Source organism: Talpa europaea, assembly GCF_964194135.1.
Source record: "Talpa europaea genome assembly, chromosome: 5".
NCBI lineage: Eukaryota > Metazoa > Chordata > Mammalia > Eulipotyphla > Talpidae > Talpa > Talpa europaea.
Window position 1 is genome coordinate 34,506,035 of NC_140071.1, and position 27,757 is coordinate 34,533,791.

The 27,757-nt window shown below is 33.3% G+C and overlaps 1 protein-coding gene across 4 annotated transcripts in view; it reads left to right on the top strand.

The window, feature by feature from the left end:
- The window catches only part of KIAA0825, a gene marked incomplete at both ends in the record, with an annotated part of 333,803 nt that overhangs the window by 67,675 nt on the left and 238,371 nt on the right, over positions 1-27,757 (top strand). For 3 of the 4 annotated variants that reach the window (XM_084233143.1, XM_084233144.1, XM_084233145.1), the window contains 7 exons: positions 225-386; positions 8,368-8,462; positions 10,747-10,974; positions 13,186-13,451; positions 15,300-15,450; positions 19,902-20,092; positions 22,411-22,593. In XM_084233143.1, coding sequence (XP_084089269.1) covers positions 225-386; positions 8,368-8,462; positions 10,747-10,974; positions 13,186-13,451; positions 15,300-15,450; positions 19,902-20,092; positions 22,411-22,593 — 1,276 coding nt within the window. Of the gene's footprint in view, positions 1-224; positions 387-8,367; positions 8,481-10,746; positions 10,975-13,185; positions 13,452-15,299; positions 15,451-19,901; positions 20,093-22,410; positions 22,594-27,757 lie in introns of all 4 variants that reach the window. The other variant, XM_084233142.1, reaches the window with a different exon arrangement.

The following is a 27,757-nucleotide window of genomic DNA, read 5'->3' on the forward strand; positions in this document are numbered from 1 at the left end:
CCTATTTATAACTCTGAGAGTCAATATAATTATTTGTTATATTTGCATCAAACAAAAGGCTTGCCTCCAGCTTCCCAGAAGACTCCCTGAGAAGTTTTAGACATGTGTTTTAAAGAACAAATATAGTTATATATTGAGGCTCTTGGTTTTTATGGAACACATAGATCTAATATTTACTGAGAAAACAAATAAAATGTAAAATAGTATTGATTTTCTCTTTTCAGTTACTCCTGAATGTCTACAGAAAGGAAAAAATTTCTTCCTCTCTTTAGATGAACTCAAATTCTTATCACAGCTTGTAAAATCCCTTTGGAAGATGGAAAAGGATGTCCAAGAATTGTTTGAAGACATGTTTTTATCATTCAAGATACCCAGAAGTGCTTCAGGTAACAAGTTCTTTTATATTAGACCATAATTTTTCTGGATTTATTTCAAACCTCTCTGAATCTATACCATTAACTTATAAAAAAAAAAAAGATGATAGAGTTCTTTAAGTAAACAGTGAGTCATACTGGAATTATATTTCTTTTCTTTCTACATGGTAAATTCCATTATTTTTTTCTAGCTAACAAAACATTGTAAATAAATTCTAGATAATTGTGTTGAACTAAAGTCAGATATTCTTTTTCAAGTCAAATGAGCAAGCAGATTGGAAGATCTGGCAGCACCTCTTCTGCTAACTAGCAGCCTAAAGACCTTGAACAAAATACTAACTTCTTTAGATCTCAGTTTTCTCATCTTTAAAATGATGGTATAGGACCAGATTAATTCTCTTGTTTTATTTCCTTTTTTAAGGTTAAACACTTTAATTTCAATAGTTTGTATATGATTGTGAGAATTAAATGATTTAGTATATGTAAAGTATTTAAAAGAACATTTAGCATATCATAAGCAATAAAAGTGACTTCTCAAGATAGTAATTATATCATACGTTGTTTTAAGTTTAGTTTTAACCAAATCATGTGTTGAAATGTTTCTAACATTACAGATGGAATTCAAAGACATGATTGTTATGTTGCCTATTATAATATCTATAGTTTAAAATATTTTCTTCTATTTCAGAGTGAACGATTATACAAATTTCTCTTTTACATGATACTGTTTTAAGAGAATAAACATCATGACTGCTTTCACAAAACAAATGAGGGACACAAGTGATTTAACTACCAATATGAAATTTCAACTCCCAAGCCTGATGTTTTAGTAGGGAATCACATGATTTACATTTAGTTTAATATGTCTACTTGTATATTGATTTATTTACCTTGCCAGGATGAAAACTATTAGAAAAATTATAGGGTTGAAGTTCGTTCTATGTAGTAAGCATGACTTACTGGAACTTCTGTTTCAGGTGAAGTTTATTTAGCACTATTGAAAATAACTAATGTAGATCATTTTTCCAAATTTAGAGATAATTTGAAGAGAAACATAGGTTAGTTATAGATTCTAATAGGAAAACAATAAAAACTAATAGGAAAAAACTAATAGGAAAACAATAAAAATATTGGACAAAATATAAATTAAAAGAGAATGAAAAATAGATTTAATTAGGAGATGATGTGGGCACTAATGGGTCTTCTAGATGAGACTGAATGAGTCAAAGAGAGCTGAATAGAGATATGACTGCCTCACTTTTGATTGACATGTTGATGCCTCAAGCACTTGACACTTGGCATTTGCACTCATCCATGGCATCCCTTATCCACATCTGTAGCATAGGTATTTTTTGAGGTGTGAATCACAAAACAGTGAACTCCAAAACATCTAAACCTACCCTCGGACTCATCTTGTATTTGTCTGAGGCAAGCCAATTGAAAAATTAAGTCAATTCTGAAAAATTTAGTCTTCTTAAGTGCAGCATAAATTCAAAATTGTGTTAGAGAGGTGTTGTTAAGACTTATAACTTAAATGGTCAAGAATTGAAGCAAAGTTTTGCCAGATTGATTTCGGGGTGGAGGGTAGAAAAAGAAAGAGCAGATCCAGTTATGCCAGATTAAGATCAAGTGTTCGCAAACTATATTTTGAGAGCTATAGTCACCATAATTGAACAAATCAACAGAGAAAATACATAAATTATGCCATAAAAGATGTCTTATCCTAAATTAGGTATCATATGAGCAACGTGTGGATAAAAGTAACTTCACTATCATATAATGTATTATAAGAACACATTTGTGGATTTTCAAACATAGTATGTGGAAGAATTTCTAAAGATAGTTATAGGAAATATCTGAGTTTTAGAACATCCCCTTGTGGCATATGTATTATTCATTGTTGAAATTCATATGTTTTTGGTAAAAAACTAAGATTGATTTAAGTTGACATAGCTTTATATGACTGGCTCTCTGAAAGGAATGATGTTGAGGGAAATTATCAAGAAAAAATCTTTAGTATTTTATTTAGTGTAGCCAAATTAATCAATTCTTATCAAAAACATTGGTTTCTTAAATCAGAAAGGGAAAGATTCCTTGAAATGGATGATTAAAAAACCAAATGTATCTTAAATTATCCTGATAGTTAATGTTTCACTTAGAAATCTTTTGAGAGAGAATAGGGTGGAGGTGGGGGAAGATCAAGTCATTTGGTTTCCTGTGTATTACTTTTGATTGGAGCATATTTTGCTAATAAAGATCTTGGAAAGAGTTGTCTACTATGTCTAAGTAACCAAAACAATGTGATGAAAGTAAGGGTTTTTTTTTTTCATCGTCCAGATGTTTTAAAAATATCCAGGTGCTTAACATCACATAGAGAAAATATAAAGATGATTAACCAAATACTTTGCTTTTTACTTTGATGTTTACTACTATATTGTAGACTTAGCCAAATTGGTAGTACTTTTACTAATTTGAATGTGACGCAATACATTTTGTAGAGACACAAGAAATATTTTTTTCTGAGAAAGTACATATATTTAGTCATTGATTTTATTTGCTTTTGTTTGGTCATGATTTGATGGTTTTCTGTTTTAGCCATTTCAGAAAATGATAGGATGTTATTTGATTGGTATGATGCCTTACTATATTTCTTTTAGTTGATCATATCTCATGGAGTAGCTTTGGGTTTGATTTATGGGGCATTTTTAAAGCCCCTTCAGAATAAAGTTGTTCTTTGGGCAGTTCCTCAATTTTTCCAAAGGTGGCATCTGAGATTTATCTAAACCAGGAGGTTTCTTGGCCCTCATTTTTCTTTAGCCCTAGCAATGACAAAGAGCAATGGCTGCTTCAATTGGATGTAAGAAGAACACTTAGGGTTTGTCTCAGAAGAATCAAAGATTTCAGATCTTCTGAAAGATTGTTTGTACTCTTAGGGGGTCTTAAGAGGGGTCAAATGGCTTCTAAGAGTTCCTTGGCTGGATGGTTAAGGGATTGTATTAGGGAGGCGTATATAGTTAAGGTAAAGAGGCTCCTAGGGTTTGTAAAGCTCATTACACTAGGACTTTAGCTGTTTCTTGGGCAGAGAGGTCGAAGGCTTCCACATTGGAAATTTGCAAGGTGGCCACCTGGGCTTCTCTTCATACTTTTTCATAGTATTATCTCTTGGATGTCGTCTCTTCTACAGAGTCAGCTTTTGGTGGGAGGTTGCTTATGAGCCAGAAAAGAACAGTGAAGAAAAGAAAGACTTGTAGTTCCCACTTAGAGCTGCCAACAAGGCAAGTTGCTTTGTAGTGCACACAATGGGAGCCTATGAAGACCAATTTGGGTGTGAAAGTGGATGTCACAGGGAAGTACTGCCAACCTCTACTCTATGAAAGAAAGCGGCAGTGTGGAAACTAACCAGAAGTATAAAATGAACCACAGCGAACTCTGTAGGGGGAGACTGTTCAGCAGCTGGCATTCCTGTGACTCTCTGCACTCTACCGAGGTCCTTTATCTGGGTGTTTTCTTAAAGAAACCACTGTTGATTGCATGCTAGTAACTATATTTTAGAGTGATGAGCCCAAAATGGACTACCTTCTCTAGACAATGCTAATAATTGTATAGAATTTTCAATATATTTTAAAATAGGTGAAATAATTTGTCAAATGTTCACAGAGCTCATGAAGTTTTACAATGCTGAATTTTAAAAATGACCATTTTGAATTCCAAACAAATGCAAAAATGACACAATTTGTTAAAACCATGAGATTTATTAGCCTAAATTCAGTGTTACTACCTGCCTTAAAATGATCCTTTTTGCTTCTCTGTACAAGATTATGATTACATTTAATGTCTTAAAAATTTGTGGGGGGAGTATATCTTAAAGGTTATCATAATTATTGGATAATTCATCTTTTTTATTTTGCCATAAAATTGCTCTCCAGCGAGAGAAGTCTTGGGAAACTTATCTTTGAGAAAATACGTAATATATTTCAGAATAGTATGAGACATGTAAGACAATTAGCTTTTTTTTTTAATAAGTCTAACTATAGCTACAAAATGATGAATAATTATTTCTAGAAATATATCTACAAAGCTTATATCAAACTAGTGTTATCTTTCCAGGGTAAATAACTTTTAAATTAACTAATTTTATGAAATACCTGTAGAAAAGTAAAGTGATATTAAGAATCCCAGTTTGGGTGGCACAGGGGTTAAAGACAGCACTATCAAGCTATCACCAGCCACTGCAGCACAAGTTTGATCTCCCTACTGGCCAGGGAGCTAACCCACCTGGTACAGCAGACCTCTTCTGCTCCCCTCAACAGTGTATTTCAGTAGATCTGCTTGTTCTATTTCCCACTTTTTCTGGAGAATCCTCTCACCCCCCACAACTCTGGCTTATACCACAGTTCTTGTATGCATAAATAAATAAATCTTTAAAAAAAAAAGAACCCAAGTTTGAACCCTCATCCCATAAGTAATTTGATCTTATTATTTTTTCCTCATTAAAATTTTTTTGAATAGTAGTTTATGTAGACAGTAAAAATTTAAGGAGGAGAAAAAGGATAAGGTGAAAATTAAGCTTTTTCCACGCAAACTGTCTAGTTTCTCTTTTCAAAGGTGACTACCTCTCTATATATTCCCATGTCAAAATAATATGAAATCTTGTCATACTGTCCTTTTTTATTAACAATTATGTAGAAACACCTTATTCTTCCTAAGAAATGAATAACTTTCCATTTGTGCGTGTGCTATAGTTTAAACAGCTATATATGTTTTTTAATCATTTAAAATTTTTTTAATTCATGCATACAAGATCTGGGGTGTATGCCAAACTTGCAGTGGGAGAGGATTCACCAGAGATAGAGTGGGGAGCAGAACAGGCAGATCTGCTGAAATACACTGCTGAGGGGAGCAGCGGGTGAGACAGGAGAGGTCTGCTACACCATATGGGTTGGTTCCCTGGCTGGAGATAGAACTCAATGCAGTGGCTGGTGGTAACTTGATAACACTGTGTCTTTAAACCCTGCACCACCACGGAGGCCCCCAGCTATACATTGATGGCCATTAATGTTCTTTTTTCTTCATCTCTTTAACTACAAAAAGATGATACAGAAAATTCACTTATAAGTGTGTATGTGTAAGTGTGTATGTGTATCTGATCAGTAAGTTTGTAAAGTGGAATAGCAAGTAAAAGAGTTCTGGCTATTGATTTCTGTTCCTTTTTTCCTCAATAAACTTTTTCTTACTCTAAAAAATAAAAAAACAAAAATAAAAAAGTTCTGGTTATTTTTTTTTTTAAGTTCTGGTTATTAAAAGGAGGAAAAGACAAGTCATATTTATAAAATACATATGTGATAAAGGTCTTCTATTCAAAAATGTGCAAAGAACTCTTAAAATTCAACAAGAAAATAGAAAGTTCCGTGAAAAAAATGGACGCAAGAGCTGAACAAGTGCCTTACTAAGGAAGATATACAGATGGCAAATAAGCATATGAAAAGATGCTCAACATCTTATGTCAGCAGGGAAATGCAAATTAAAACAAGTTGATGACATACCTATTAGAATGGCTAAAATCTGAAGCACCTGGTAAGAGTGCCAAATTCAGGCAATCATGTGGTGCAACAGGAACTCTCATTCACTGATGATAAGAATGTAAATTAAAATAGAAAGTTGATAGGTGATTTGATAGCATCTTATCTAGTAATTGTGCTCCTAGGTATTTTCCTGACATAAGTTGAAATTTTATGTCCACATAAGCAGCTGCACACAAGAGTTTACAAATCAGGTATGTTCATAATTTCCAACATTTGGAAGCAACCAAGATACCCTACTGTAGGTGAATGGATAAACAAACTGTGGTGCATCAATACAATGGAATATTTTTCAGTGATAAAGAAACGAGGCATCAAGTCATGAAAAGACATGAAGGGAATTTAAATGCATATTTTAAGTGGATATTGCTAAGGGAAAGAGGCCAATCTGAAATGGCTACTGACTATATGATTTCACCTATATGACATTCTGGAAAAAGTGAAAGTATAGAGACGGTAAAAAGATCAGTTGTTACCTAGTGGACAGGGTAGAGGAGGAGGGGGTGGATTTTTAGAGCAGTAAAATATTTCTGTGAAATATAGTAATAGTGGATGTAAAGCATTATTTATTTGGCAAAACCTATAGAATGGCATAACACAAAGAATGGATCCTAATTTAAACTACGGACTTTGGTTAATAATAACCTATCACTACTATTTCACCAATGGTAAGAAATGTTCCACACTAATGCAAGATATTAATAATTATAAAAAATGAGGGCAGGGGGAAAGGTAGTATATTGAAATTCTCTATACTTTTTGTTCAAATTCTTGAAAACCTAAACTGCTCCAAAAATTAAATTCTTTGGAATTTTTAAAAAGATTTCATCATTTTCAGACAGTGTCAAGCCAGTTTGTCATATCTATTTTGACTGTTAGCTGTCTGTCCTTCTGAAAACTAGAGACAGATGTTTTGAAAAAAAATTCATATTTTCTTTTAATAAACTTATAGTTTCATTTTCTTTAAAGATCTTTACTCAATCTGGATTTTATGTCAATGTTAGAACTGACCCTTATTTATAACACCATCTTCTTAAAAAGACATAATAAAAGGCAAGTTATAGAGAAAGTATTTTAGGTTAAATGGTATAACACTGAGTCTAAAACCTTCTTTATGTTATGATGTGTGCTGAGAAATAAAGCAGGATTCTTAAGCTGTAGTCCACGGGCCCTTGGGGTTCATAAATGAACTTTACAAAGGGTATAGGAATCCCTGATCGTGTGTGTGTGCATTAATATTGTGCATTTTGGAAGGAGTGTTCTGTCACTTTAATCAATTTCTCAGAAGTGTTCGTAAATCCAAAATGATTAAGAGACACTTAAGTTAGTGAAAACTATTCCTCAAGAAGATAAATTCTGATAAGAATTTCCCAAAAGGATGTTTATATCAGCTACCAAAAGGAATATTTGCCTCTCTAGATACTTTATTTATAAGAATGCTGAAATTATCTTTAACATCAGACCAAAATACTTTTATTTCTGTGAACTGTATTACTTAGGAATCATTCATGATTAAGCTCATAGAACTACATTTAGAATAAATTAAAAAATGTAATTTCTGAATGATTATATTTGTCAGAAAAACCAGTAAACTTTTGAAATTCACTATGCCCAGGACATAAGGAAAAACTATTTCTTAAGGATCTTAAAAGAAAATGTACATCATAGTATGAAATTTATCATTATATATCAAATATAAACAAACAAGCAAAAAAGAGAACTCATTTACATCAAATTAAACTTGTTAATAGAACCCTAATAGAAAGTTGGAAATATCTTTTTGGCACATTTATTTATTAGATATTTTTAGGTTATTTTTTTCCCTATGGAAAAGAGTTGAAGAAATATTTTCATTTTAGGAGCTAGAAAGAATTTCCTATCTCAGTGTTTGTGTTTTTCAAATGAATTATTAAGAGTACTTTCCTTGATAGTTTCATGTTTATCTGTGTACATTTTGTTCTTATTTCAGGAAAAGGAGAATAAATGGGCTAAAGAACACCATCAATTTTTAAATGCAGTACCTTAGAATTTAACTTTTTAAATGAACAAGGAAATTAGTATTTTCTTTCTACTCAACATATCCTGTATGATCAACATGAAAATGAATTATTGACAGAAGGGTCTGTAGTTTGAAGTTACATATGCTTTCCATCAAATGTGAATATAAATAGCATATAAATTCCAACCAAGATGAATGTATGGGAAAAGACTTGATGTATTTTGACCCCGTCTTTATTGTAATGGTAGCAGCACCCCACATCTTGTTGACTACATTTTTTACATGTTGGTATGTGGTCTGGGTATTTGCTGTAAATAGACCTTTTCTACATAATTAATTTTAACTTGAATTTATTAACCACATCTAATATGGTTAGTTTTCTTAATATATGTTTGTTTTATTTTCTATTGTACAGAAATTTGGGAGACATCCAACAGGGAAGTTGTAATGGAGAAACCTAGAATAAATGAAACCAATATTCCTTCAGAGCAATTGCTACCAGTAAAAGAAATGAGCAAAAACAAAGTGGTAATATTTTTATTCATATGTAATAATATCATCACACATTTGTGAATCCATCATGAATACAATGTCTTGAGTTTTACCCTTTACCACTGAAAAGATAATTCCTGGCTAAAAATTGGCTTGTATGCTTTTAACAAAAATTCAATCTAGTGGAGACACTGCTCTCTTGTAAAACCTGTCCCATGAGAGAAGTAGAAAGCTGAGTGTTTCACATCAGGGTCTATGATTTCAGAATTTGAACCCTAGGTAATTTTGGAAAAATGAGAAAATGGAGATTAAAAAGAAATGAAAGAGGAAAGAATAGTTTGAACGGCCTCTTTGGGGGAGATCCCAGCATTTGCCTAGTTTTTATTTTTAAAGATTTCATTTATGCATACAAGAACTGGGGTACAGGCCAGCGGTGCGGGGGGTGAGAAGACTCACCAGAGAGTGGGAGCAGAGCAGGCAGACTGACTGATATACACTGCTGAGGGGAGCAGCGGATGAGACAGGACCTGTGTGGATTGAACACGTGCCACAGTGCAGACAGCTTCATAGGTTGCATCTTAACCCCTTGTGCCACCAGGGAGGTCCTCCTCAGTTTCCTTTTAAAAGTAGCTACTAATATGCTCAGTTTTTTTATTCTCTTTTTAAAAAGAGAATTCAGATGGGTCAACAAGATATTGCAATTACATACAAATGACCATGGTCAAATGTCATCATCTTTGACACACACATATATTGAAATTGTCATGGTATACAATTAATGGCAATTTTCACCAGAACAAATTTCTTTGAATAAATACATGAGTAAGTGAATGATTTTAATGAATAGACATGAACTGGTGAGGAGAACAAAAACCAGTTTTTATGTTGTTATTTTTAATTTTTATGGAAAGTTTCCTTTTTATGTTTCTATCCTGAATATGTGCCAAGGAAATACAGTTCTAGCACAGGACTATGCCCATGACTCTTCTAACGTTTCACTTATATAGGAAAGGCAATTATATGAACAGAATAGGTTCCATTATTGATTATCTTCTGTGTAAATATAAAATGAAAGATGTGTTCTTAGGCCCTCTAGAATGTAAAGTTCAACTACAACTTAATTATATGTGTAATGAGAATGAAAGTTATTCTTATTAGAGTTATGGAATCAGAATTTTAGCTCTAGAAGATGAATTAGCCTTTTTACGGATACAGTATATACAAGAAGCATTGGCATCCAATGTTGATTTGGATGTGCATGTAAGAAAATTAAGTTAATGATCATAATCTCAAAAATTTTAGACTGAAATAGGCCATAAAAATCCTCCAATTCAGCTCTTTTATTTTCCTAAGCCTACCTCCCAGAAAAAACACTGAGATCTAGAAAAATGACTAATTCAATCAGGGATATTAAGCATAGGGTCTTCTGATTTGGAGTAGATAGATTACCATTGTAAACAAGATACCCACAAGCTAAATGCAGTTTTGGCTTACTACCCATAATGTTTTTAGTACTTTAGAGACTAAAAACGTGGAAAAATATATGTTCATAAACATATTGCCAAGTGTGTCCAAGACCAAAAAAAAAAAAAAAAAGAAAGAAAGAAAGGAAAAATAAGAACACAAACGTTCACCTCAACTTCTCCCACCTTCCCCTATGAGTGCAGATCACAATTCTTCATTCCCTGGAACAAAAGTAGTGCTGCTTTCCATTCTGTCGGTGGAGAAACTAAATAAAATTCCAAGGAAGTTAAAATCTAGAAAGATGCAATGGTGTGTTTTCTCTGAGAATTTATTTCTTATTTCTATATTTTGGCTTGTTGGATTTCTAAGCGTGAAAAGAAATAAAAGATTGAATATTAAATGCTGTCTTATGTTGCAATACTTGTTAACAATAAACTATAAAAAAGACTATAAAAATCTAATTTAGACTTTATTAAATATATCAAATTTAAAGATTGCTTTATATGATAAATAGTAAGTGTAACTTTCAGCTCTCATAAAGATGGTTTTATTGAACTATATTTAAGAGATTAAATTTGGAAAAAAGCTTTTGATTACATTCACTGATGAATTAAAATGAAATGTCAGTGTATTACTGTGTGTAAAGAATGCACATGTTTTTGTATATCATTTTACTCACTAGGTAATATTTTTCAGGTTATAAGAATGGTTCTCACAGTTTATCAAAAATACCTATATTATACCTCCTGAACGAATATAATAATTTTATATCTCTAACAATAGAAACACTTGTTGCTGAGTTAAGTTTAATATCACTTCATACAAATTTTTATTTCAGGCTACCTTACTACATTTTGGCTGGAGAAGTGCATTTAAAGAAGTGTCTCTTCCTATGGCACATTGTATAATAACAACAATTGAAGATTTTTCTACAAAAGTTCTCCAACAAGAAGAGAATGAAAGATCTTCAACTGAGAGCTATGTTATAAAACTTGTAAATGTTCAGCAAGTTTGGAAGGATAGCTGTGTGGTTCCTGCTGAGGATCGACCAAAGAAAATTGCTAAGGCAAGTATCAAATGAAATTCTTTCGAAGTGTAGACCTCCTAATGAGTCTCTGTGTGTGTGTGTGGGGGGGGGGGGGAGTGTTTCAAAACTCTAAAGCACTGCAAAAGGAAGCTATAGAAAAATAGTTCAGTCTCTTGGCAAAAACTTGATACTTGACTGGTATCCATGGGACACTGCTAGCAAAAAAGACTTAAACTTCTCACCAACTTGTTACACTGTGAGTCTGAGGCAACTGAAAAGGAAGCTTCTATGATATATGAAGAACTAGGAAAATTGTTTGAATTTGAATTATATGTGTGAATGACTGTAGGAGAAATTTAAAGGTTGAAGGAGTTACTATTTCATATTGGTCTGGGCAACTTTTTTTTTTTTAGATTTATTTATTTACTTATACAAGCACTGGGTACAGTCAGAAGCTCCGGAGGTTGAGAGAATTCACCAGAGCCAGAGTGGGGAGCAGAGCAGGCAGAAGGACGGAAATACACTGCTGAGTGGCGCAGCGGGCGGCAGGGGAGGTCTGTGCGCCATGTGGGACCCTCCTCCGGTGGCCGGGGAGCAGCCGGGGATCAAACCGGTACTGCAGAGGCTGCGGGCTGCTTTGCAACCCAGCGCTCAACCGCTGCGCCACTGGGGAGGCCCCGGTCTGGGCAACTTTTAAGTGTGGAGGACATGGAGGCTTAAACTAGAGAAATGAATTTTCTCGCTTCCGGAGCTAGATGTCTAAGACAGGATGTCATCAGGGTTGATTTCTTCTGAGGTTTCTCCTTGCAAATAGTCATCTTCTCCATGTGTTTCATGTGGTCTTCCTTCTGTTCGTGTGTCCAGACAAATCTAGACATATGTAGTGTGGGTCTGTCACATTGTCTCACTCCTATCACCTCATTTTAATTGATTTATTTTTTTATAGGCCCGGTTTCCAAATACCATCCCATTATGATGTGCTGGGGGTTAAGATTTCATTGTATGAACTGGGGGTGGAGGGAACACAAGTCAACCCGTAAAACATTTTGAACAATTATCCATTGTTTATCTGAAATTCAAATTTACTGGGTGTCTTTTATTTTATTAGGCAATCCTGTGGAATCCTGAAATGGGTATCTAACATTTACATCTTTATTTACTGCTTAATGAACATTTCATTTCATTAGTTTTACATCTTCACATGTGTTTTGAGAGTCGCAGAACATACTGAGAAAATAGGATGTAATTATGGAAATACAGAAATACAGCTACACTCAATATTAAGTCCGCAGTGAGTTCAGGAGCCCATGATTATACATAATTACATTAACTCATTTAACAGTGAGTCCTTAAAGAGGGCCTCATTTTTCTGCTACTGCCACTCTGAGGCTCCAGAACATACCTTGGGAACATTGCTGAACTGGAACGGAAGCAAGTTCTGCCTTCCCATCTACCATACCTCCTTTGCCATTAAGAAGTAGACACAAGGGCCTCCCTGCTGGCACAAGGGGTAAAGTCTTAACACTATGAAGCTATGGGCAGCCACTGCAGCATGAGATAGTTCCCCGGCCAGGGAGCTGAACCACGTGGTGCAGCAGACCTCTCCTGACTCTCCTGCTGCTCCCCTCAGCAGTATATTTCTGTCAATCTGCCTGTTCTGCTCCCCACTCTGTCTCTGGTGAATCCTCTTACCCCCTGCACCTCTGGCCTGCACCCCAGCTTTTGTATGCATAAATAAATAATTCTTAAAAAAATAGACACATAATAGGAGATGCTACATCAAATTGCTCCTAGTGTTTCTACATTATTTATATTAAGTTGATATAACCTTATTTCTGTGGGGTGATTAATAAAAAATATGGTGTGAAAACTTAGCCAAAGAAAATGGAATAGGTTGAAAAATAATGCAATTTTATTAATGTCGAGGATACATATTTTCTGAGTTCTGTTAACTACAGATAGAAGTATTGTCATGTAGAACTGCTTCTTGAGTGTTTCATAATGTGTTTGGTAAGCATGAAGCCTGAAAGTTATATATAGAGAAGTATCACTTGGTGTTTTCTTATTTGACATAAAACATTTAACTCACATTTAACTCACTACAACTGAGAAATCGATTATTACAAAGTCGCATCATTATATTTATGTTGGATGCCAAATTCATCATTTAGGAATTTGGCTCCTCTGTACATAAATTACACGCTGCTGTCAGAGTACAAATAACTCAGTGCTACATTTATTTCTCCCCAGTTTTGTTCTGACATCATGGAAAAACTTGACACAATGCTTCCACTGGCTCTGGCATGCAGAGATGATTCTTTTCAGGAAATTAGAGCGAACTTTGTGGAGGCCTGTTGTAAAGTGGCAACAGCTGTCTTGGTAAGACTGCAGGAGAGAGGCAAGGAGTTTCCTTCCAGAGCATCCCTGACAAATGTGCACACTCTGCTCGCCACGGCAGTGTATGTCTTCCAGCATTTCACTCAATATGATAATTTGATGAAAGAAACTACTAAGAAGTAAGTGTTATTTAAATTAAGGTGATGGTCTTATTTATTTTTTTTAAATAAATTTTATTGTTATATTCCCCATACAATTGCAGCCCCCCTATTCTGACCCCAATCCCTCCCCTCCCGCCCCCACCCCCCTAAAAGTGTCTCTGGTTCATAGTTTTTTGTTGATTTTGATTTTCACTTTCTTATAGTTATTCATTTTCCTGGTCCCTTATTTAAGTTTTCTAGATTCCTGCTATGAGTGAGACGTGATGGTCTTATTTAAAGTAACATGTAATCTTTGGGTATCCCAGAAGTGAAATTTTAATGGTAATATTTGAGGAGGTATTAATAATTAACAAGGAGAATGATTTTCATTTGTCTTGACTAAAAAATGTCAAAAAAGTGCAGCATGGGATATAAAGCCAGATGGATAGTAAGAAAGGTATTTTCTTTAAAGGCCCAATTAAAAGACCCAATCATTTTCTATATTTTCATCTTTAGCAACAATTTTGTGCATGTGGTTATGACATGACTATTCCATTTTGTAAGGCACATTGGACCGAGCCTCTGCAGCGTGGGTTCGATCACAGCCAGCCAGGGAGCTACCCACATGGTGTGGCAGACCTCTCCTGTCTCGCCCGCTGCTCCCCTCAGTCGTGTGTTTCAGTCAGTCTGCCTGTTTTGCTCCCTGCTCTGTCTCTGGTGAATTCTCTTACCCTTGCGTACCTCTGGCCTGTAGCCATTCTTGTATAAATAAATAAATCTTTAAAAATATACATATTTAAAAAAGGACCAACCATATTGAAAAGAAAAAATAAGCTTGTTTTTGTCCTACATACACATGGTGGTGAAATATGTACTTCCCTCTTTTGTTTCTAAGCCAGTAGGCTGTTAGGAGCTGACATAAAGAAGTACATTTCAGGCTATTCTAATGATCACCAATGTAAACATATTTCAGAGCATCCATTTAGTAATGAACTATTCATAATATATGAATAGAAAGCATTTGACAGTCTTAATTCTCATGCATTATTAATCTAAAGAGACTACATGTTTTCTAAATAGAGATTAAAAGATTGCCGAAATTTTCACATGGTTCCCTCGTACTCTCTAGAAAATAGTACAACTCCTCTCAGAGGGAACATGTGGACTTGGCAATCCAGTGTGAGTCCAAGAATCTTTTCTGCATTCCTAATTCAGTCTTTGCAGCCCCTTCATTATGAGAGAAATCATAAGAAAAGTGGAATGCCAATATCTGAAGATTAAAGTCAAATAAATTTGGCTTGATGTGAGCTACTATGATGATATTTCTTTAATTCTTGAAGGCAGTCAGATGTTGTGATTCATACTTGAATCACATAAACAAATGTGCCAGAGATCACTTTAGTCTCTGCAGAATATTTTAAAACAGTTTATGAGATAATTGACATCTACAAAATTATAATTTTAAAAAGAAGAAGAGTGTCTTTGTGGGACATGTGATAGCTTTATAAAAGTTGGTTCTGACAAATGCTTGTTGTTCTCTGTAATAATGATAACCTAATGCCTAAATAATGCACTGATCTCTAATAACAGGTTTACAAAGAATACTTTTATTTTTGAATGATGTATTGACAATGCAGTTTGTCTCAAGTTGAAGTGCATATTTGTGGAACAGCAGATGTATGTTTTCAAAGGACTTGCCAAACAAAGACCAGCTTTTTTTTTTTTTTTTTTTTCATTTGGGAAAGTGAATGTGGATGCAGACTTCAGCATTAAGAGGAAATGAATGATTGATATCTAATAATCAGAACCATTTGTAGTACTGGAGATTGTTACCGCCTACTGCACAGACCTTAAATCTCTATCTCTTTGATCATTCCCTCCGAACAGACCCATATTCCTGGTGCCTGTCCAACAATATCAGGAATTCATCAACACTCTACAGTTTCAGGTTACGGACTACTGCGTCAGAGTTTGTGCTACAAGCATTTTACAGGATGCTGAGAGCCACCACTGGGATGACTACAAAGCTTTTTATGAGGTGTGAAGTTAAGTTTACTATCCCTCCTTTTTACACAAATATGTTTTACTGCCTACCTGCTTTCTGGCTAATTAGAAACATGAGCTTGGCATTACTAACACATGAAGGCTGTTAGTATAATATTTTTTAAATATTGAACTTATACTTAGGAAAAACACTGTTTTTAAAAATCTGAAAAAATTAGACATCAGAACTCTCCTTCTGCTTAAAAGTAAAAATAACTTAATTTGAGCTGCAATGTTACAGTGCTATATAATAAGCTGGAATATAATAAGATACAATGAAAACTCAAAGAGATAGCAATGCCAAAATGCTGCAACCTTGTAATTTTTTTTACAAAGAGACTAGTTACAGGTATCCTTGTTTTTTTATTATGTATTTCCACCTGTGTTTGATCAATATTTTTATTAAGCCTCTTTATCTTTTATGCTTATTTTCCTTCTCATTGTATATTCTTTATAAGTGTACTTTCAGACCCATCTGATCATTTATAGCTTACCTATTTTCATTTAGCCCATATTCTGAAATCCCAAATTTCTGTTGAATTAAATAAAACGTAATGATTCCAAGTGCACCCAAATCCAGATCAATGAAAATTATTCATCAGCAGCCTTCATTAATTTCCCTTGCTCTAAATCTCATTGATTATACATAAACCACAATATTTGAAATTCCTTGAAGTTGATTCCAGGGTAGGTTGAAACATTAATAACATCTTAATCAAAGATAATCAGAGTTTTTCAAGAATCCTTAGTCAAGTCTAGATTCATCAGCTTTTCCAATTTGCCCTTCCCTCCAGATTGAAGTGTATGATTTTTGTTTTTCTTGATTTTCCTAATTACCATGGAATTTTAAGAATAGCAGTGAAGTTTTATTCAATGGAGTCATTCTTCTCACCTGCCTGACACTGATGGTTCCTATGGCTTCATTTAAGCCTGAGTTATCATCATAATAAATGTTGCCACAACAAAGAGAAGATAATACGAAGCTCTTTAAAGGACTTTCCACTTTTTCTAAGGCCATTTCATCTCTCCTTTAGAGGCCCTTCCCAGATAGTTTTTCTTTTTGCAAGAGCATCCATATAGGGTTTTCCAAACCTGACATACTTCAAACTGCAGCAAGCAGACTGGAGAGAAAGTGGTAGAGTGCAGCTGGTAGCCTGAGATAAGAGTGAAAGTATTGGCCTCTCCTCTCCTGGCAACAGCACAGCTTGCTATTTGCCTTGAGGTAAACAGAGAAGTTGAAAATGAATCCATCTCATGTTTCAAACTATTTCAATGTGTCAGTATACTAATGAGCAATTTTATATGATGTTTTCATTGAAAAACCGGTATCATCTCACTATATGTCCAACATAGGGGTATTATGTTTTCTCCTATGCAAATTGGGAGGTAGGAGAGTTATACAGTATAAATAATAAGTGGATGCATTGAGAACCTGTTATTGAAGTTACCGAGTATTTAAAAAAAAAAAAACAACAAATTACCATGTAACACACAGTTCTTAGATCTTATGACAAGGCTTTAACTTCAAAGACAGAAATAACGAGATAGTTACCCTGTGATTAGATGGTACTGTAGCTTCCATATACTTACATGGTCAGTAGTTACGATTTAATTGCAGAGTTAGTAGTTGTTATTTATGCTCAGAAAAATAAAGTGATACTGCTTTTATAGCTACCAAAAATAAGAAATTTCTAAAAATAGCACATATTTTAAACTGTTTTGACAAGTGGAGTACCTGATCTGGTTTTATCTCGTTTACCACACCCCTTTCTCCTCTTCTCCCTATTATTCCAAATAGGACTAGCATGTTTTTGAAAAGGCTGTTTGGGGGGGAAAGGAGAGGAAATATGCCCAATTGGAGGCTAAGGCAGAATAGAGCTATCGGGAAGCTTATGGCCATGTACAAGTTTAGTAAAGAAATAGTGAAAAATATTACAAGATATGGAGCAACATTTGCTCATGTTTTGTGATATCAAATGAGCCCCCAGATATATTTCTAAGCTCTCAGGTTGAGGGAGTCAAAGAGTTTGCTATCTCTCCTGATGGGGTGCTGCTCAAAAGGCACAATGGGTGCTCAGATTGCACACTTAAAGTGTTGGGTATAGCTGGAATCTAATCAATTATAGCAATTTATGTTTTCCAGTAGTCAAAGAATAAAGAATTGTCTGCTCAAAGATAATATTGAGTGGCTTATGTTATAAAGCCAGGCTGCTTATTTCCTGATATACAATCAAACAATAAATAAAAGCTCACATTTGTTTACATTATAGTGGGTCTACAAAAATAACAGATGTTTACTAGCAGAATACTTTTGAAATGACAACAAATAGGGAAACAGATCAGAAAAATTCAATGAATCACATTTAGTTTAATAAAAAACGCTTGCAAACTGATTATACACAGTTTAAAGAGAATTATAAGAACAATGACAAGTTTGGAATGTTTTTAAGTAAACTAGAAAGTTAACAGGTTAGCAAGTCTTAAAAATAAGTATTTTTCACTTTTAGGAGAAGAAATTTGTATACCTAAAGTGATTGCTATTTTCTCATTTAATTCCTAAAAGGTAACAAGTTGTTTTTCTTTACATTTTAAAAATATGAGAGGGGGCTCCCTGGTGGTGTAGGGCTTAGGTCTCAGCATTATCATGCTATCACAGCTGTGTCCTCAGTTAGATCCCCGGCCAGGTACCTAACCCACATGGCATAGCAGACCTCTCCAGTTTCGCCCACTGCTCCCTTCAGCAGTGTATTTCAGTAGATCCACATGTTCTGCTCCTGACTCTGTGTCTGGTGTATCCTCTCACCCCCCCCCCCACAAACCCCCAGTTCTTCTATCAATCAATCAATCAATCTTTTAAAAAAAATAAAAATCTGAGAAATTCTATTGATCTCTTATTTAAGCACCTATGCATTGTCATGCAGAAAGTTAGTGTAAATCATTCCAACTAGTCTTTATATGAGCTGGGTCAGTTTTGCTTTAATGAACATATACAACAGAAAGTAGAGAAAATAAAACTTTAAAATTCCTTTTTTATTTAGGAATTTTTAAAAATCATTTTTAATCACAGAAAACATAAAGATAAGGAAGTATAATTTTGCTACTTTTGCATTATTTTGTAATTTTTAAAAATCAGTTTTGACAAACATCTAGTTGGTGAGTCAGAAGCCAGTGGTTGAAGTCCCCTCCGGCTTGAATGTGACTTTGGTATTTTGATAACCACATTCCACACATGAGAGTAACAATTCTACTCATTTATAAATTCCATTTGAAAGTCAATAGATAATAATTAGAATTTATTATTATAGTGACTACAAAAGATTTAGTAATCAAACAAATTACCAAAAGAATAATATGTAAGGAAAATATTGTTGGGAGTTTCTGCATAAGAAATGATCAGTTTTGGTATAAAAGAATAACTGATCTTTTCAGATGATGCTTGGTAGAAAAATACAAGTATGAGCAATCACTTTTAAGTCAAAGAGGGTTACTTAGAGATTACGTGGGAAGTTTTACTAGTTTAAGTTTTGATATAGTAATATAATCAAGATTATGCTTGAAGAATACATTTTACTCTGTTTAAAATAAACTTTTGATCTGGTTTGAAGAAAATGAAGTCAAAGTGAACATCCCTTCCTGAAAGCTTGTTAACTAATTAATGCTTCTAAATCACTTGAGTCTTCCTCTCATTTCTGCCTGTTCCCCTTGGCCTTGGTAGCTGTTGGTACTCCCTCTGTGGTCTTGGGGAAAATGTGGCATGAAAAAGAGAATGAGAAAGGAATGAGAATCTTGCCCCTATGGAAGTATGAAAAACTAAAAATACTAAGAAGTGGTAACATCTGCCTAAGCTTTACAAAATGTTGTAAAATAAGACTATTGTAGTATCTGTTTCTCGTTATTAAAGCATTCTCAATGAAATCATGTAATAACTTTCAATGGTTACCCATCCCCCTGGATGCCATGCATGTTGATAAGCTTGTATGTACTTTTCACTTGTCATTTCATTATAACATGAAATCTGAAAGATTTATAAAATAATCTCAATAATGCTAATAATAGTTTTAAAAATATATACATACTTAATTTAAATCATTAAATTTTAATTTTAAAAGAATCAGCCCAGTAACTAGCATGACTTGTTTAACAACTAGAAAGCCAATTGTTTAAATTTTAAATTCCAGGCCAGGAGTAGGTAAATCCAGGATTTTCTAGGTTCAATGCTTCTGGTATGGATTTGCACAAGAATATCTAGTCTCATAATTGAAATGAAACATATGTTCCTATGTCAATAAGGATGTTTTACATCTTGTCAAAAATCTTTCTTGGTCATCTAGTGTGTCAAACTCTTCAGCTCTTTCCTTTCAGCCTGAACTAATTAGGTTCACAGGAAGTAAACTGACATTTTGGAAGATGTGATTCTATTGTTTAACTGTGTGGTGGTTTTGCCAGGGGGAAAGATGTTCCTTCTCGCTCCAGATGTGGCATTATTTCTTGTGGGCTCTTCATCATGATCTCTGGACCATTCTGCCCCCTAAATTAGCCCAAGATATTGTAGCAGAAGTGCTGGAGAAATCTTTGGGTCTCCTGGCCTCCAGATATGCTCGTGCCCATCCAAGTTATAAGAGAACACCACAGATAAGGTAATTGAAATTGTGAAAACCATTGCTTTTCAAAAAAAACTTTTCATTAGTTGGTATAAAGGAGAATGTAATTCTGAATCTTACGACATAAGTCTTTTATACTTAACATGTTTCTAACACCTGCAAAAAAATCATATACAATCTCCCGACACAGTTAAATGGAAATGTGGAAGTTGAATCAATATAACTTCACTCTCATTTCTTTTTAAAATTGTATATAGAGCCCATTTGTTTCTCAAAAGTGATTCAAGATGTATTTCAATCTAAATTATATATATATGTATATATGTGATATAAATGTACACATATGTGTATACTATACCTATAAGTTAATGAATAAGATATAGAGAGAAAATTAAGGTTCTCAAATGGAGAAAAAGGCAGCAGTGCTGTGATTGAGTAGTCAATTTGACATTGAGATTCTAAAAAACTGGGAAATTTTAGTTTCATTTTTTTAAAGATTCTAATAGTTAATCTTTACTACAGAACTCTTTTGTGTAAATATTTTTATTCTTCATGTCGTGTTAATTCTTTTCACTTTTTATTTCCCCTCCTTCGTGATGTATACTAAAAGCCAGTTCAACAAAATGTGAAATCAAGATGAGGAGCAGCGATCACTGAATATAAAAGACTGAGTTATAGTCCAATGCTATTAGAGTTATCAAGGCAACAAATATTACAAAATGTGTTTACATAACAAAAATGGTGCATAGGAAGAGAAGGGTTTGTTTTATGAATATTCTGACTAACATGATTAAAAACTGTCTTTTAGGTATAAAATTTATTTTTTCATATATATTTCAGGAAGAAACTAGACAGCTGAGTCTTTCGTTTTTTTTTTTCCCTCAGTAGTGGGAATCATTTCCTGATCATGTTTTTGTAAAACGTGCTGTATTTGAAGGGCATTTAGGTCCTGCTACAGTGTTTCATAAATATGGTATTTTGCACAGGCTGTTTTGAATTACTGACCAAGCTTTTTTTTTTTTTTTTCCAAAAATGAAAAATAGATGGAAAATTCCTTTTGAGAGCAAAGATACCTTCATTCTTTTTCTAAAGTAGTATAAATCACTTTTCACAATGAGGTGGCAAGTCTTTATGAAATTGGATTTGCTATTAGTTCATGAAATAGATAGTATTATTAACTAATTAACTTTACTATGGAGACTTCTGGTTTTTATTTGCTGTGTGGTTACAGAAGAATACCATGCAAGCGAGTATTTTTTCTAGTTTTTATCAATAAAAAAATGAATATTTTTTGGATTTGTTAATCCTAAACCACCATTATTTTGGAAAAGAAATTAGACGTGTGTAGATGTATATCTTGAATTTGTAATTGTTTAATTAGCAATTAGAGTAAGTGGATGCAAGGTACAATTAAATTTTTCCTAAAGACTATTATTGATGTTTTAGTATTTTAGTAGCCTCCTACTGTCATATAACAAATCTATATAGAGATCTATATATATCATATTACTAATATATGGATAAATTTATCATGTATATAATAAATTTGAGTCTAAAATATCATTTTAAAACATTCTTAAATTTGTCTGCTTATCACTTCAAAATAGAGATCTTCTATTTTCTCAACACTGAGTTTAAAGGGAAAAAAGTAAAGAGGAAATTAACTGAGGTCTAAAAATTTCATCATGTCAAAACAATCATTAAACAGATTTAGGATCCCTATTATTGCAAGAAAGATTCAAAGTGAATTTAAGATTAAGACAAATAATGCAGCAATGTTGCCACACATTTATTTAATATTAGAAATTTTCTGAAACTCTAGGCATCTCCATTTGTGCTTCTGGTGTCCTTTTTTTTCCCTCCCACTTGCTGGGGTAACTTGTTACCTGACCCAATATCTTTCTTTTCTCAGATTGTACTTGGATAAGAATTGCTCAACTATCAAATATTGACCTATCATATATATGTAGATAATAGCAGATTTTTTTTCAATCTGACTTCTCTTTTGCTGAATGTACATTCAAGGAAAGTCTCTTGAGCTTCCTGAACTGTACTCTAACAATGCAAAACATTCTAATAATACAAAAATAAACATTTTTTAAAATACACTCTTAAAAATTTCACTGTTATAGATCTTATCATTCCTAAAGATAATTGTATAGTAGGTCATCTATACCTGGAGACTCAAAAGCTCTCTTTGATGCTTTCTATATGTCTTTGATCTCTGAAGCTCTGTTAGCCAGCCAAATATTTCTAATATCATAAATGCTCAGTATAAGAGATACAGCTGCTAGTGTACATACCAAGCAGAAAACCAATTTTGTTTAACATGATTTTCTTTTTCTTTCCAATAGACTTGATGTCACAACAATTTTAATATGCACTGAGAACATGTTATGGTCAATATGTACATCCGTACAGAAACTTTTAAATCCTCATGAGTATATAGATGATAAAATTTTTAAAATTCACACCCATTGTAATAATCTGTTTACAACATTAGTCATTTTGACTTCACCATTAACTGAATTATATCAGTAAGTATCAAATTTTTTTTTACCTATTATGATATATGAAATAATGTGATTTATCTTCTTACTTCCTATTGAATTGTATGAAATAGCAAGCATAAATTTTTTTGAAGTGCATTTCTAATGTTGTGAATTGTTTCATTTTAGAAAACTAATACTAACCAACAGGGGTTTCTTCATTCTCAAAGAACTTTGTCCTAATACCATATTTCTACTGGTCAATCTTACTCAGTTATTCTCCAAAACTAGGTGATTTTGAATTTCACTGTTTAAGTTGTTTAAATGATCAAATTATGTTAATAGGGTGATTGTTTCCATTATAGTTTGATAATCTATGAAAAAGAAAATCTTACCTAACTCGTTTCAAAATATTATTTTAGCTTTTAATTTTATATAGTAATTTGCTTGAATCAAATATTAATTTTTTTTCTAAATATGCCCAAATCTAGAAGAGACCTGGTGGTTTTACATTGTCAGCTAATCTGTCATAGATTTGCAATGTTAGTATTAAACTTTAGTGTTTGAAGCAGTATGACAAGTAAATAAGAATAAGCAATTAAATGTTGAAAATGTTGAAATAGCTTACTTAGCTAAATAACACTTAAGAAAATTAAACATTCAGAACAAGTTTTCTGGTTTATTTGATTCAAATTTGTAATGTTATATAAGTCTTGTAGTAGATCTTAAAATAAAACACTAATACAATTTTGTTTAAACCCACTCCAAAATAATGACTTTATCTTAAAAGACTGGATAATTGCATATTCTTAGTTTCTTTGGTAGTGAAAATTATACCTATTTCTACTTTTTATGATTTATTTGGTAAAGTATTCCTTTCTTTAAAATTCTGGTAAGGGCAATATATAAATCTTGATTTTTAGTAAATTTTGAGACTTTTGTGTTAGAAATTCCAAGTGTAATAACAACTTTGATTTTAATTTCCCTATAATTTTCACCCACTCTTTGCCTTTCAAAAACACACACATTGTTTACAGATTGTTTCTTCTGGCAACACTACTTGAGAACTAATTTTAGAAACGAAGAATTCTTTAGAAGGAGAAGAAATAGTGAGAAAATTTGCCATAAGTTTGGGATTATATGCATAATGATTCATAATCATAAAAAGCTCAATGTCTAAAGCCCATAATAAATCCTAGTAAACTAAACTGATTTACCATAGATGAAAAAAAACTGCTATGCTCTTAGTTCAATGGGTCATTTCATCTAAGAAGAAGGCCTGTGAAAATCAGGAACAAAGTTGACAAATTTCATGGATTGGTCATGGTGAGCAATATTGGATTTCATGGTCTGTCAAAGATGAATAGAAAAATTTTAACCTCCCAATGCATTTGTAAAACAAATAAATTATTATCAAAGATCGCATATTTTAATAATAATAATGTAACATACATTCATTATTATTAACCTATGACCTTTTGATACATTTTTGAAACAACTATATAAGAACTCAAACCTTTGTGATTTGTGCACTGTAAACTCATTCAACACATTTAAATTGCTAATTTCAACAAGGATTACAGAAAATTTTACACCAAACACTGCTTCTGGTTTTACTTAATATAAAACATAGATAGCTCTAGTGCTTTGAAGCCTGAACAAAAATCTAGTTTATCATAAACTGCAAAATTTCTTATTAACAGATATGAAAGATTCCCAATTCATAAAAATTTTCAAGAATTTTAATCTTTCATATTGATTTTATTTTTTTGACTTTCTAGGATATAAATCTAATCTTTGAGATTTTTTATTTTGCTTTATTTGGGGTTAAATTGCCTTGTATTGATGAAGGAAATCTACCTGTCAGTGTTTTTCTCACCAATTAGGAAAAAGTGTATATTGGCTTATTTTCTTTTTTATTCTCAGATGTGATTGTTAGCTTCTTTTCACAGTCAGTTGTCAAATTATTAGTATTTTAGGAAAAATTGTATCTCTATCCCATTTATAAAAATTAAACTCTATGCTTTGAGGAATTTTTGAAAAGTAACAATCAGATGTTGATAGTACTGAATTTTTTATAAACTGTACCTGACATTTGTCACTCTATGTGACATGCCTTTTTACAAGATGACTGCCTTTATTCCAAGTAGTTCTGACAGATAAACTCTTTTCCCTTCTGAGCTTAGCATAGGACCACTAAATCCCACTGCAGGAATACATGATTTTAAAATCTTTTCAGGAAGAATGAAACCTGTTTGCAAAAGTGTGTTCTTTCTAAACTCTCCTTTGTAATTTTTGTTAGACTGTTATAAAAGCAGTACTTTAAGTTTGTCCTCCAGGGAAAGAGACTGCTGACATAAAATATTTATCATGTATTTTCCAATATGCTTATTGCTTATAATTCTTTTGTAAATGCAGTTAAACTGCATAATTCAGAAACACACTCAATACACATCTTCTCACATGCCAGACAATGGTTTCATACGTTGCATTTTGTTTACATAGAATGTTGGTTTTAGTTTGTACATAGCAAATTAAAGATTAACTTTTAGACTTTTGAGGAACTGCAATTTGTTTCAATTCAACAAATATAGTTACCTCTCTATTCTTAAGATTAATCACAGGAGATATAGCAGTGAGTGAGATGAAATATCTGCCCTGAAATAATTTAGCAATATATGATAAAAATGTTCTGATGCAGCAAAAAAATCCCTAAAACTGAAAACTTTTTGAAAGGTGATGGTCACCAATGTTAATAACATGGAAAAATGAATTTCAGTACAAGTGCCTGTAACCAAAAATGAGTCATCAGAAATACGCCAAACGTTGATCACCAAGCCAAGGAACAGTGACTTATATTTGAGGTTCACTTGATGTCACTCATAAGGTTTTTGAATCACAAAATTCCAAGAAATTTCAATGCAATATCTGTATTTAACTTTCAAATTAATGTTTAGTCCTTTGAGTTTACTGTCATAGACTGTTTTAGTTGTTTTTTATTTTTTGTAACTATTTCACTGTCCCTAACAAACAAGAACCTTTGGATTGATGCTTTATTTTTCATACCTCAAGAATGTTTGGCACACTTTGGAAAACAGCTAGATCCTCAAAATGTTAAGTATGGAATATGCTTGTATGTAAAATGTTGAATATATAATCAAACGATTCCACAATTTTACTCTTAGAAATGAAAATATATGCCTGCAAAAGACTTGTACACAAGTATCCATAGCAACATTTTTCATAATAGCACAAGGTGGAAAGAACTCAAATGTCCATAAACTGATGAATGGATGAATGGAAACAAAATGTGGCATATACCAATAGTGAAATCTTATTCAGCAATAAAAAGGAATACTGATAGATGCAACAATAGGGATGATCTGCAAAACATTATGCTAAGTGAAAAAAAAGTCACACATAAGAGAACATATTTAATTCCATTTATTAGCAATGCCAAGAAAAGAAAATCCATAGAGAAAGTAGGTTAGTGGGTGTAGGACTGAAAAGGAGGGAAGAATGTGTATTACCTGCTCATGGGTAAGGGTTTCTTTTAAGGCTTATAAAAATGTTCTTAAACTAGATAGTAGTGAAAGTTATAGAAGTCTGTGAACATAGTAGAAACCATTTAATGGCACACATAAAATAGGTAAATTTGTGATATGTGAATTATATGTGAATATATAATTTCCATTCACAGAGTGAATGGAAATAAAAATATTTAAAATGTAAGGCAACAAAATATCTGGAAGAACACAGTGATCTGGAAAGTGAAGTTTCTTGTCTTAGCCATTTTTTTAATGCGAAATAGCTGTGTTTGTTCCCTTCCCTCTAAACATAAATTTAAAGGGGAAATCTCTACTTAAACAAAAAAATTAAAATCAAATACCTTTACATGTATTCCTAGTAAGGTAAACCATAGATAGAAAATCTACTCATTAACTTTACAGAATTTCTGTGCCCTGATCTGTGGCTAGCTTAGTTCCTGCTCTTTACGCTTGGGCTGAGCCTTGTTCTATCTCTCCACCATATCTCCTGTTCTCCATCTGCCCCTTGGCTGTGTGCCAGCCAAGATTGCGCTTCCCTGATGACCCCAAATTCATCCTCATTTTCACTAGGCAGAAATTCTCTCCAACCTGCCCCACCATGTGTTTACTATATACCTACTGTGGGCCAAGCATTGTGTCAATCATTTTCTAATTTCATCATTTTCTAACTTCAAAGAGTTATTTACATCATGGGAAACACAGGCCAGAGGGCAGGAGAAATTTGGGGGAACTAATATCACTCTAAGTGTCTTTAATTTCTCTCACTCAATGGCATTTAGGTGCCTACTTATCTAAATATCATTGAGTCAGAGATCAAATGGTTTATTGATGGTTTATTTAACAATGGTTTATTGAATGCAAAGCAATGATTTAGAATTATGTTTAAAATGGTGAAGTAGATTGAATTTGGTTATCTCTACACATTTATATGATTAGTGGTCTGTGATTTTAGCACCAACAGAAAGGCTTACATCCTCTTGATTATCTCGAGTGCTCTAGTGTTGACTCAACAGTTCAATTTCAAATTCATTATTGCTTCCGAAACAGTCTTCTCTTCCAATGGCTCAGGCATTATGGAGGGTATAGATGACACAAGACATCTGACCTGAACCCTTTGCCCTGTGGAACTTACATCCTCAGGCTGCCTCCGGTCCATTGTAAAGATTTATTCCATGAACATCATATATAGAGACACAGTTCACCCAGGTGGGCAGGCCAAAACAGGGCGGTACAAAGGAAGACTAAAACCTAGCTGACTCTTTTTGACTCTTTAAACTTACCAGTTCTCATTTTCTTATGCACATTTGGATTCATTTCCTTCTAGCAGTTGGTGATAAGAGCCGGCAGTCAATTCAGTTTTGTTAATGAAAAAAGGAGGGCAGCATAACTGTGGATCAGAGAACCAAATGAGACTGAATTTGAGGTAAAATGTCCAACTAGGATGATGTGATCAGCCCAGAGACAGAATGTTGTTACAGAGAAGGGATATGGGTTAGTTGATGTTGGAATAAAGGCAAAGGTGAGAAATTTCCCCAACTTCATTTTTCCTCTTAAGCAAAGCCACCTTCATAGTCTGCTAACTTGGGAATGTGAAGAGATGTGTCCAGCTTCAACTTATTAAGAATTACTTATTTTTAAATGAGTATTTAAATTGGCTATGTCAA